The sequence below is a fragment of the Mesoplodon mirus genome (assembly GCF_964341445.2).
Source record: "Mesoplodon mirus genome assembly, chromosome: 7".
NCBI lineage: Eukaryota > Metazoa > Chordata > Mammalia > Artiodactyla > Ziphiidae > Mesoplodon > Mesoplodon mirus.
The window spans coordinates 95,704,140-95,717,647 of NC_138983.1; the positions used below are offsets into that span (position 1 = coordinate 95,704,140).

The following is a 13,508-nucleotide window of genomic DNA, read 5'->3' on the forward strand; positions in this document are numbered from 1 at the left end:
TTTTTGTTTTGTTTTGTTTTTTGCTATTGCTTGTTTGTGCTCTGAATTACATAAAGGATGTCCTCTTGTGATCAGAAGCAAGCTCATCTATGCCGGATATCACTGTTAAAAGGACAGTCTTAAAAATGTGTGGAATTATCATTGTGATCATTGTTAAATCCAGCTATCCACTCCTACCTCTGCTGACTTCTCCTGTGGACATTATGGTGTATTCCATTCATTCTAAATATGACATTGAATAATTAGAGGACTGTATTTTTCTAACAAAATTGTTTTCTGAAAACCTTTTATAGGGAAAGCAGAGAATATGAAAGCCTATCTAAAGAGTGCAGAAGGCTATTTTGTCCTGAATAAAAGCACTACGATTGGAAGGCATGAAAATTCAGACCTTGTTTTAGAGGTAAGACCTCTTCCTAGCCAGTCCCCGACCCTCCCTACCCCTCACACCACCAAAAGTCTTTACTGTTCTGTGGACTCCAGTCTCTTGTAAAGCACAGCCTCTGGCTAACAGTCCCAGCCTTCCTCGGTGTGCCACCAATAACCAATCCCGGCATGTGCTGGGTCTCCCTGGCACATGTGGTAAGAATGAGCACAGTGCAAAGTGCGATGGGCCCTGTGTCCTTTGCTGACTGTGTGTGCAGTGTCCCACCCTGATGGCGTGGTTTGGAAGGTGGGCGTAGAGCTGATGCTTGACCTTCACCTGCTCCGCGTCTGGCAGCCACGGCCACCTGAAGGGCCCAGCTTGAGCAATGGCCTCTCGCCCTTTCCAGAGCTTCTGGAGACTACGGGCCCCTCAGAGCCCTCCCCCGCCCCCGTACCTCCAAGTAGTAAATCAGGGTAAGCCCTGGGCATGGCCTCAGCGCTCTCTCACTTCATTTCATTCCATTCTCTGAATTAGCTGTGGCTTGGTCCACAGTCCCAGCTCATTGACAGCCAAGGAAGTTGGAAGAAATTGTAAGTAAGGAATTATAAAAACAGTGGCTTTGAGCCTTTTAACATTTTGAAAGGGATTAAAATATTGAAGCAGAAAGAGAAATGCAATGGAATCCCTTTAGGACTGTGAAAGGCAGACCACTCTCAGACTTCACTCAACAGAGTTTTTTAAACTTTATTTTGAAATAATTATAGATGCACAAATGGTAGAGAGAATGGCACGAAGCATGTGTGGAGTCCTGTGCCATTTTACCACGTGTGGATTTGCGTGTGGCCCTCAGGATATAGGAGTATTCCATCATCAGAGATGTCCCTTGTGATGCTCCTTTTATAGTCACAATTCCTCCTCCCACCATCGTCCCCACGCTCCGAAAACCACTAATCTGTTCTCCGTCTCTATAATTTTCATCATTTATCTATGACCTTTGCGATTGATTTTTTTTTTTTTTTTTAGTCATTGTAATGCCCTTGACATCCACTTAGGTTATTAGCTTGTTCTTTTATTGCTGAGTAATAGTCCACGGTATGGACGTATCACCTATGTTTAACCATTCACTTTTTGAAGGACATTTTGTTTCCATTTGGGGCTATTACAAATAAATGTACCATAAACATTTGTGTACAGGTTTTTGTGTGAACATAAGTTTTTATTTCTCTGTGATAAATGCTCAGGAGTATGATTGCATGGATTAACATATGTGTTTATATAGATTCGGTTTGTAAAGAAACTGCCAGACTTATCCAGCATGGCTGTACCATTTTTCATTTCCTCCAGCAATGTATGAGACACATCCTCACCAGCAATTAGCATAAACACTGTTTTTCATTTTAGCTGTTTTAGTTACTGGTATCTCATCATAGTCTTAACTTGCATTTCCCAAATCGATAGTGATGTTAAATGTCTTTTCATGTACGTGTTTGCCTTCTGCATATCCTCTTCAGTGAAATATCTCTTCATATCTTTTAAGTGTCTCTAATCGAATTGTTAATTTTTTTACCATTGAGTTTTGAGAATTCTTTATGTATTTTAGATATGAGTCCCTTGTCAGATAGATGGTTTGCAAATATTTTCTCCCATCCGTAGCTTGTCTTTTCATTCTCTTAGCAGAGTATTTCACAGAGCAAAAGCTTTAACTTTTGATGAAGTCCAGGTAGTTATTTTTTCTTTTATAGATCATGCTTTTAGTGTCATGTCTAAGAACATGCCACAAGGTCCCTGGCCCTGAGGATTTTCTCTTATGTTTTCTTCTAAGTGTTTTATAGTTTTATGTTTAAATCTATGAACCATTTTGGGTTCACTGTCGTTTATGATGTGAGATTTAGGTCAAAGTTCATTTTTCTTCCATGTGGATATTTAGTTGTTCCAGAACCATTTGTTGAAAAGACTATCCTTTCTCCATTGAATTGCTTTTGCAAGTTTGTCAAAAATAATCTGGTCATACTTTCTATGGGGGCTACTTCTTAGTTCCCTATTATGTTTCATGGATCTATTTGTCATAATGGATCTACCATTATGAGATAGCCTTGATTACTGTCGCTATGTAAGTCTTAAATCAGGTAGAGTGATTCCTCCCACTTTTCTTTAAAAAAAATTTTTAACCTATTCTAGTTCCTTTGCCTTTCCATTTACATTTTAGTGTAAGCCTGTCTGTATATACAAAATATCATGCTGTAATTTTGATTGGAATTGTGTTTAATCGTATATAACAATGTGAGAATAATTGATATACTCCTACATTGTCTTCCAATTCATGATCATGGTATATTTCTCCATTTATTCAGTGTCTCTCATGAGTGTTTTGTAGTTTTCAGCATACCAGTCCTGAACATGTTTTGTTAGATTTACACTTAAGTATATCTCTCTTTTTTTTTTTTTGAGTGATTGTAAATGGTATTATATTTTTAATTTTGGTGTCCACATGTTCATTGACAGTATATAGAAATACAGTTGATTTTTATATGCTTCTTGGTATCTTGGAACCTTAACTGCACTTTCTTATATAAGGGCTTTTGTAGATTTCTTGGGATTTTATACATAAACAATCATGTCATCTGCAAATAAGAACAATTTTATTTCTCCTTTCAGAAAAGGAGATGTGAATGCCTTGAATCTTCTTTTCCTTGCTTTATTTCCCTGGTTAAGACTTCCAGGACTCTGCTGAACAAGAGCAGTGTATAAATCCTTATATTCACTTGTTCCTGACCTTAGGGGAAAAAAGTCAGTCTTTAACCGTTAAGTACGAGGTTAGCTGTAGGGTATTTATACATGTTCTTACCAAGTGAGAAATTTCCCCCTTTATTCCTAGTTTTCTGAGAATGTTTATTGTAAACGCAACAGATTTAAAGATAACTCCATGAACGTCCCCGTGAGATTCTCCTCCATGATATGGTCTCCCTTCAAGGACACAGAACATCTGTTCAGTGTGCAAAGTGGGAGGAAAAAGAAGAAGAAGAAGAACTGTAGTTTCTTCTTTATCCTAACAAGGCATAGATTTGGGGTAGTTTTATTTCCTGTCTGGCTAAAGTAGAGACAGAGATCTCTGTTTTGAACCGGCCTATGATATTAGAAAACTGTAGTAATTTTTAAAAGCACAGGCTTTGGAGATAGACAGACCTGGGTTTGAATCTCATTAGGCTACTTTGTGGCTGAGTGACTTCAACCAAATTACTTAATCACTCTGAGCTCCTTTTCCCTGTCTGTAAACCTCTTACCTCACAGGGTTATTCTGAGGATTAAGTGAGAAATGCATATAAAGAGCCTGGCATGTGGTGCTCAGTGAATGACACAATGATCATTATTATGGTCTCCTAAAACAGAGACTGAGAAGAATCCTCAGAGGTGCACAGGGTTGAGATGAGGATCCACTGACATTAATAAGCCATTTGGAAAAGGGAACTAATGAGGACAGTTATTAACTAGACAGAAATTGAGTTGCATTCATTGTATATAAATAATTCACTGCTTACTGCTCCTCGGACTTAGCTTAAGAAATACGTCACTAGGCTTCCCTGGTGGCGAAGTGGTTGAGAGTCCGCCTGCCGATGCAAGGGACGTGGGTTCGTGCCCGGTCCGGGAATATCCCACATGCCGCGGAGCGGCTGGGCCCATGAGCCATGGCCGCTGAGCCAGCGTGTCCGGAGCCTGAGCTCTGCAACGGGAGAGGCCACAACAGTGAGAGGCCCGCGTACCGAAAAAAAAAAAAAAAAAAAAAAAGAATTCAGGGATTTATATTACTAAAAAGTCATCATTGCATTTACCCAGAGGTTACATCTAGCAAATAAAAAAGATTGTTTTATTTGCTTGGATCAATCCTAAAGAATAGGCAGTCATGCTTCTAAAGATTTCTACTCATCAGCAAGGCTGACATGTTGTTTTGACTATTGGTATCGTAGTATTTTGACATCATTTACTCTTTCCGATAATGGAAGGTAGTTATATGCTTCTTGTTTTTAAAAATTGGGAGAAAGGAAAATATAAGGAAGAAAATAAAAGTCACTTGTAATCATTTGGCTCAGGGAAAAATCAATATTGATATTTGCAGGGTTTTACCCTCCAGACTTTTTTCTATATCCTGTAAGGAGTTTGGTTCCCTAAGGCAATAGGAAGCCTGTTTATATAGCCAGGCTAGTGAGAACTGTTTATAGTCAACAGTGATAACTGTTGCTATCACTCATTCATTGCACAGTATTTACCCAGAGCCTCAGCACCGAGCCAAGCCTAGGGGTACAGTGATGTCAGAACTGGACATGGTCCCTGCCATCAGGAAGCTGCCAGGAGAGAGAGAAATAAGTCAAATGATCCCACAAAGGTGTGACTAATTCCATTCCAACATTGGGGCTGTAAAGGAAAGGAATATGGAAGACAAGGAGGACTTAACTAGACAAAAGGAGAAGGGAATGGCATGTGCAAGGGCCCTGGGGTGGAAGAGCATATTGTGAACCCAAGGGACTGAGAGAAAACCAGGGCGTCCAGAAGTCAGAGTGGGAAGGAGGAGGGCTAAGGGACAAGTCGGCCTCCTTCATGTCACCATAAGGGTTTTGATCTTTATCTGAAAAGCAGTGGGAAGAAGGCTTGAAGGATTGTAAACAAGGGGGAGACCTGCCAGTGAACATCCCGGCTGCTGTGTGCAGACGAGCCATCAGGAGCTCTATTCACAATCTCCCCTCTCCCATTTTACATGGCTCAAAAGCCTCAGCCTTGCTCATTTCACAGCTAAACATTGCAAGTTATAATTTATATGATTTGATGTGCCTTGTAAACTGTAATCTTTAGAGTTGGATGTGGCTGTTATTTAAACTCTGCTGAGAAAGGGACTCAGTTCTTCCAGAATGAAGAAACACCAAAGCCAGTGGTTGTTGGATTTTCCACATGTTTAAGAGTGGTTGTTCAACATGAACTCCTAGGCATTCTGACCCAGTGGGTTTGGGGTAAGGCCCAGGAATCTTCACATTTATATGCTCCCCAGGTTCAGGTGGGGGGAATGGAGTCCCCTGGAGTTGGCTCCAGGACCACACTTTGAGAACCCCACCATCAGTGCTCCCTCCCTCTCCGTTCTTGATCAGCAGAACTCCTGCTTGTGTGTGTGTGTGTGTGTGTGTGTGTGTATTCTTTCAATAAACTTTGTTTTGAGGAAAAGAGAAGCGAAGGGTAAACAATGAAGGGCTGACTGACCCTACCCCTCCCCAGGGACTCCCCCAGTCCCACCCTGGGGAAGTCCCAGGATCCCTAGAAGACTGAGCTCTAGGACAGCCCAAGTCAGTGCAGGGCTGCAGCTAGGAAGGTGGAGATGGAAGAGAAAAAGAAAGAACAGACATGACAGGGGGATGAAATGCTGGTGTCCACCCCTCACCCTCGGTGATCAGTGTCCTGCCAGCCATCTCCTTTCTCATGGGTGGAGCCATCTCTCCAGCCTGTGTCAGCCCTTCTAGCGTGGGATCTGAGGGTCGTGAAGCCAGACTGATCTCATACACACACCCCAGATCCCATCCAGCCGGATGACTCTCGTCCCTTTTCCTGGCCCCTGCCAGTTCTGGGCTCCCTCTCAGAAAAGAACCAGAGCCTACACCATAATCTTGTTTATTATTATTAAACAAGGCTGTTGGGATTCTCCTATTATTTGCATCATTTCACGGACGTGCAGGTATGTCTGCTCTGTCAAAGGACACACACAGCTGTAACTCTGATGGGCATGGCCAAATTGTCCACCAGAGGTTTCCGGATGTGGTGTCCTGCCAGCAGTGGACGCCCGTCTCCCACTCCCTCCCCAGCCTAGGGTGCTGACCCCCCATTGGATCTTCACTGATCTACGGGGTGAAGTATGGTACCTGTGTCATTTCAATTCACATTTCTCTTATTCTAAGCGAACACCTGCATTTTGAGACGGAAGGTGACAGGTGGACTCTCTGTGGGGAAATCCACGGAATGAAACAGGCCTGGGAGGGTGCACTTGCTGGCTCCCCATCTGCATCGCGCTTGTCCTCCTGCCTGGGTCGTGCTCCCATCCTCCCCCCTCACCCCCACCTCACCCCTGGCTTCTCCCCAAGTGCTCCTTGCTCTGGGGGTTCACCTGTCTGGTCTCACCAGTCCTCAGGGACTGTTTTGTCCCCTGTTTGGGAACTGGCGGCTGATTTCATTGCTCAGTACCCAGCACAGCAATTGATGGGACTAGTTTCTCACCAGCAGATGGAGGGCTTCCAAGAGGAAAAAGTTCAGAGGAAAGGGCTAGATCGTGATCTCATTTTTTTTATTGTGGTAAGATATGCATAACATAAAATTTACCATCTTAACCACTTTTATTAAGTGTGCAGTGCAGTGGCATTAAATATATTCACACTGTTGTGCAGCCATCACCCCCATCCATCTCCAGAACTCTTTGAATCTTGCAGAACTGAAACTGCACCCATGAAACAACAACTCCCCTTGTCCCCCCATCCCAGCCCCCAGCAACCACCGTTCTGCTTTCTGTCTCTATGACCTTGGCTACTCTGGGTATCTCATATAAGTAGAATCATAACAGTATTTGTCTTTTCATGACTGGCTTCTTTCACTGAGTATAATATCCTTTCACTGAGTATAATGTCCATGTTCATCCATGCTGTAGCATGTGTCCGAATTTCCTTCCTTTTTTAAGGCTGAATAATATTCCATTGTGTGGATTCACCACATTTTGTTTATTCATTCATCTACTGATGGACACTTGGGTTGTTTCCACCTTTTGGCTGTTGCAAACAATGCTATGAACATGGGTGTATAAATATCTCTTCAAGGCCCTGCTTTCAGTTCTTTGGGATATATACCCAAAAGTAGACTTGCTGGATCATATGATAATTTTATTTTTAATTGTTTGAGGAACTGCCATGCTGTTTTCCATAGTGGCTGCATCAAGTTACATTCTCACAACAGGGCACAAGGGTTCCACTTTCCCTGAGTCCTAACCAACACTTGTTATTTCCCTTTTTTTTTATATACTAGCCATTCTGATGGATGTGAGATGAAAGAAAGATCATAATCTTTTGAATAGCATACATAATACAAAGAGCTACAGCATACATTTCTGGACTACTTACTGTATCTCACATGGCTTTATACATCATCTATGTATGTTCTGTATATATATTTATAGAATTATATCCACAAAACAAATCCTGTGCGGGTGAGAACTACTATTATCATTATTATCCTCATTTGATGACATGGACATGGGACTCAGAAAGGTTAAGGAACTGGCCCAAATCACACAGCTAGACGGGGGAGGTGGGGCTGAGTTTCAGACTGAGCTGACTCAAGCTTCTAAAAACAGAAGCTTCACTTTTTGAGTGTAAATTTAGCTTTGGGAACATCTAATATCTAAATTGGAAATTCTCAGTTAACTGAGATAACAAGATAATTGACTAAGCTAGGGAAATTCCACCCTGTGGAATGGAGAATGGGGGTTGTCAGTGAAATGTGAGATGAATGTTCTTGTGATCCTCATTCATGCAACAGACTGAGGTGGTGCCATCTAGGGGGGGATTTGGGTAAAGAGGAAACGTTGACCTGGTGCTTTCCCAGGAAGAGGAGCATTGGGGCTGTTAAGTGGGGGCCCAGCAAGAAACACCACTTATCTCTCCAATCCAGCCAGAGTAAGTTCTCTGCTTATAAGGACTGGTGGAGTTCAATTAGTCCCACCTGGATAACCCAGGATAGTCTCCCACTTTTTAAAAAATTTTTAAAAAGTTTTTGGCTGGGTTTGGTCTTCGTTGCTGAGCACAGGCTTTCTCTAGTTGCAGCGAGCGAGGGTTACTCTTTGTTGCGGTGCACGGGCTTCTCATTGCAGTGGCTTCTCTTGTTGTGGAGCACAGGCTCTAGGCACGCGGATTCAGTAGTTGTGGCACGTGGGCTCAGTAGTTGTGGCTCGTGGGCTCTGGAGCGCAGGCTCGGTAGTTGTGGCACACGGGCTTCGTTGCTCCATGGCATGTGGGATCTTCCTGGACCAGGGCTCGAACCCGTGTCTCTTGCATTGGCAGGCGGATTCTTAACCACTGCAACACCAGGGAAGTCCTTAGTCTCCCTCTTTTAAGAGCACTGATTAGTAACCTTGACATCGTCACAGACCCTTTGGCCACGTCATGGAGCATATTCCCAGGTTCTGGGGATCAGGGCATGGGCATCTTTGGGAGACCATTCTGCCCACCACATTAATACTACCACCTGACTGGACCGTTGCTTTGGGACTGGTCTGAGAGCTTTCTGGAAGAATCAGTAGGATCAATGCCACAGGCCACGGAGAAAGATGGCTGGATGAGCTGGCAGGTGATAATACCGTTACCAAGAGGGGAGGAAGCAGGACTGGTTGAGTGAGCACCTCAACATCCCGGAAGCAGCCAGGCAGTTTGGGGTCTGGAGATGAACCAGGGGTTGGAAATACACACCTGCGAATCAAGGGGGTGGCACAGTGGCCCCAGCCCATGGACAGAGTGCGGAGGAAACGGACATCTGAGGGGAGAGGAGCCCGGCGTGGAGACCTGGAAGCAGTCAGAGAGGTGAGGGAGCCAGAGAGCTGCTGCCAGGCTGAGGGTATTCATCACAGAGACAGCTTGCTTTGTGCCAGGTACTGTTCTTTTCACTCTCGAGTGTATTAACTCATTTCATCCTTAGGAGGTTAATGTTGTTTGCCCCACTTTACAGATGAGGGCGTTGAGGCACAGATAGGCTGAGTATCCTGCCTGAGGTCACAGAGGGAGGCTGGGGCACTGGGCACCACGCTCGGGCAGTCTGATTTCAGGACCAGCCTCTCCTGAGGCCTTGCCGGTCCACAGGGCTCTCCTGGGGAGACCGGGGAGGAAGGATCCAGCTGACGGGGAAGCAGAGAAGCTTCTTCTTTCCTTCCAATCCCAGACCCGTCGTCTCACCAGTGCCTGGCCGTTTCCTCATATCCTTATTCTTTTGAAAACCCCATTTTTTTTTTTTACTATTTCTGCACTACATCCCTTTCTGGAGGCAGTGGGGGGATGGGGCTGGGGGATGGGATAGCCTAGAACCAAAAGGTTAAAAGAAATAGATAAAACACACACACACAAACACACACACACAAGTTAATTTCAAAAATGTTATCCCACTCCTTTGAACATGTCACCAAGCAGTACCTTTTGTCAATCCTACGAAGCCCAGCTTATCAAACTCATTTTTGCTGCTCAGGGAGCAACCAAAGAGAAGCAAAGAACCGTGCCCCAGGCTGCACAGCTGGAAGGTAGCAGAGGTGGGACTTGAACTCAAGGCTTTCTAACTCCAGAGCCCATCCTCTTGCTCATAATAGAGAACATTTCCCATTTGCCCTATGTTCTCTTGTAAGTGCTTTAGTATGTATTATATCATTTATACGTCAGCAGTAGCTTATAAGACTGTCCTTTTGTTACCTTACAGATGAGGAAGCTGAGGTATCACTTGCCCAAGGTCACCCTGCTAGGAAGTAGGAGAGCTGGACTCGAGCCCAGTCTAATAACCACCACGTTGCCCTGCTCCCCCAACCCCTGAACCACCAGGCCACGTGCCTCTCTCTGACAACTGTGTCACATGTCACAGGGAGGCCGAGAGCCCGAGGAGGCCCCCGAGGGCAATGGCAGTGGGTTGAGGACCCAGTGGGAGAGGACCCTCTTGAAGCCATTTGACAATAAAGGAAAGGAAGGGGGAAGGGGCGGTGTTTCCAGGCCGAGGGGGTGGTGAGCACGTTCACAGGTTAGACGGAAGTTATACTGTCAAGGTGAGGATGCAGAAGAGGAGATGGTTGAGGAGAGGGACCAGACCAGGGTGGGATGAAGGCAGGACCACCCGGAGGCCCTTGGCAGCTAAGAGAAGCCTTGAAGGTCCCATCTAGGAGCTTCTCCATGCCTGGGAAGTCCAGGTCCTGGCAGGGAGCTGAAGGCACATTCACAGGGGTGTGGAGTGATGGAGGGGAGTTTCCTGAAGGGACTCCATAGGGAGTGGGCAGGGCTCAGAGAAACCTCAAAGGATAGTGCAGGGCCCAGAGCTAGTATGAGTGAGGACTGTTCCCACCCCCAGAGCTGAGGGGTGAGGGGCAGGGGCATTTCCTGGGACCCCGAGGGCTGGGTAGAGTCCTCTGAGGGAAGCTGTGTGGCCCCAGAGAATGGAAGCCAGGGGAGTAAGTACCCCAAGCTCTCTCCTCCCTGCTCTGATCTCTAACCCCCCCATTGGCCAAACCCAACCAGAAACCAGAGGCAAGGAGCCCATCAGCCCATGGATGTAGCCGCACACGTGGGCCTGCTGGGCAGAGGGCGCCGTGTAAAGGGATGGAGGAGGGTCGGGAGAAGCAGACGGAGGATGCAGGCAGGTGCAGGAGGTGAAGACCTAGGAGGCTGTTGTCAAAGTAGAATGAAAAGCCTGAGAGCAGGGACCTGCTGTCTGGGGTGCCCAAAGGGCACTGGGCCAGCCTCAGGACAGAAGTGTGAGGGTGGCAGGAGGGTTTGGGGGCCGGGATGGACTTGAAGGAGCTGGTGAGCTTGAGCAGGGCCCAGGCTGGGTGAGCATAGGGCATTACCCATAGGGAGCAAACAGGGAGCAAAGGCTACGTGACTCAAGGAGAGGACGAGACAGAGGATAAGGAAGGCCGGGAGCGGGAGGTTATGGTCTGAGATGGGGCTTCCCAGTGCCAGGTGATGCAAGGTTGAAACCTAGCTCCAAAGGACGGTTCCAGGTACACGTCGAACCTCAGTGACAATGTCAGTGAACCTCAGGGCAATGTCATAACTAAGTCAGCTTCCCGAGGAGACTTCCTCAAAGCACGGGAGTCATCAGAGCAGATGGTCATTGTTAAGAGATGTTTAAACGTCTTAATATTTTATGGACTCACTATATAATTTTTAAACATTTAAAATGCAGGAGCCTTTAAGAAATGCACTTGTTTTCTCTATTAGGTCCTGCCTGTCTCCCCTCTCATTATTAAATCACTCTCTACTCTGAAAATCACAGGGTACAAATCAAAGGTACAGGTTTTGGAATTAGACTTGGGTTCAAACCCTGACATTGCCCTGTGCCAGCATCCTGAGGTTGAGTGAGTCCCTTCATCTTAGCCATTTTTTGAATCGTGGTAAAATACCTATAAAGTTTACCATCTTAACCACTTTTAAGTGTACAGATCAGTAGTTGTAAGTTATTCACATTGTTGTGCAACCAGCCTCAGAATTTTTCATCTTGCAAAACTGAAACTGTACCCATTAAAGAACAATTCCCCGTTTCCCCTTCCCCAGCTCCTGGCAACCCCCGTTCTATTTTGTTTCAATGAGCTTGACTACTTTATGTACCTCACATAGTGGAATCATACAAAATTTGCTTTTTTGTGACACTTATTTCACATCATGTCCTCACGGTTCATCCATGTTGTAGCATGTGTCAGAATTTCCTTCCTCCTACACTGAATAATATTCCACTGTATGGATGGACCACATTTTGCTTATCCAATCATCGGTCAGTGGGCACTTGGGTGGCTTCCACCTTTTGGCAATTGTGAATAATGCTACTATAAACATGAGTGTACAAATAACTCTTTAAGTTCCTGCTTTCAATTCTTCGGGGTATATACCCAGAAGTGGACTTGCTGGATCATATGATAATTTTATTCTAAATTGTTTGAGAAGCCGCTCTACTGTTTTTCCTATCAGCTGCACCATTTTACATTCTCAGCAGTGCATAAGTGTTCCCCTACTCTACATCCTTGCCAACACTTGTTATTTTCTGTTGCTGTTTGTTTGTTTTTGATAGTAGCCATCCTAATGGGTATGAGGTGGTATCTCACTGTGGTTTTGATTTGAATTTCCCTAATGACTAGTAATGTTGAGCATCTTTTTATATGCTTGTTGGACATTTATATATCTTCTTTGGAGAAATGTCTATTCCAGTTCTACGCCCATATTTGATCAAGTTATTTGGGGGTTCTTTTTTGTTGTTGTTGTTGAGTTATAGTTCTCTATATATTCTTCATATTAACCCTTTTTCAGATTTGTGATTTGCAACTATTTTCTCCCATTCTCTAGATGGCCTTTCACCCTGTTTATTGTGTCCTTTGATTCACAGAAGTTTTAATTTTTGATATAGTTGAATTTATCTATTTTTACTTTTGCTGCCTATGCTTTTGGTATCATATCCCAAAATGCATTGCCAAATCCAATGTCATAAAGCTTTCCTCCTGTGCTTTCCTCTAAAAGTTTTATAGTTTTAGACTCTGTTTAAGTCTTTGATCCACTTTGAGTTAATTTTTATACATGGTGTAAGGTAAGAGTTCAACTTAATTCTTTTGCAGTCTTTCCCAGCATCATTTGTTGAAAATACTGTTCTTTCCCCATTGAATAATCTTGGCACCCTTGTCAAAAATCATTGGACCATATATGCAAAGTTTTATTTCTGTGCTCTCTCTTCTATTCTATTGGCCTATGTGCCTGACCTTATGTCAGTATCACACTGTTTTGATTACTGTACCTTTGTATGCAGTAAGTTTTGAAATCAGAAAGTGTGAGACCTCCAACTTTGCTTTTCTTTCTCAAGATTCTTTTGGCTATTTGGGGCCCACTGAGATTCCATATGAATTTTAGGATGGATTTTTCTATTTCTGCCAAAACTGCTGTTGGGATTTTGAATCTGTAGATCCTGCTGTGTAGTAATGACATCTTCACAATATTAAGTCTTCCAACCCACGAATACAGGGTGTCTTTCCATTTATTTGTGTCTTTAATTTCTTTCAGCAGCACTTTGTAGTTTTCAGTGTACACATCTTTTACCACCTTGGTTAAATTTATCCCAAAATATGTTATTCTTTTTGATGCTATCATAAATGAAATTATTTTCTTAACTTCCTTTTCAGATTGTTCATTGTGAGCATATAGAAACACAACTGATGTTTGTGTGTTGATTTTGTGTCCTACGATTTTGCTAGTGAATGTTATTTTTTAGTTCTAAGAGGGTTGTGGTTTTTCATGGACTCTTTAGGATTTTGTACATGTAAGATCATGTTGCCTGTGAACAGAGATAATTTTACTTCTTCCTTTCGAATTTGGATGCCTTTATTTCTTTGTCTTGCCTAATTGCT

The 13,508-nt window shown here is 44.0% G+C and overlaps 1 protein-coding gene across 1 annotated transcript in view; it reads left to right on the forward strand.

Moving 5' to 3' along the window:
- Nucleotides 1-307: 307 nt before the first annotated feature.
- The window catches only part of LOC309808891 (forkhead-associated domain-containing protein 1-like), a gene marked incomplete at both ends in the record, with an annotated part of 88,057 nt that continues 74,856 nt past the window's right edge, over nucleotides 308-13,508 (forward strand). The window contains one exon of the mRNA XM_082629463.1: nucleotides 308-400. Within this exon, the coding sequence (XP_082485589.1) occupies nucleotides 308-400 (93 nt within the window). The remainder of the gene's footprint in view (nucleotides 401-13,508) is intronic.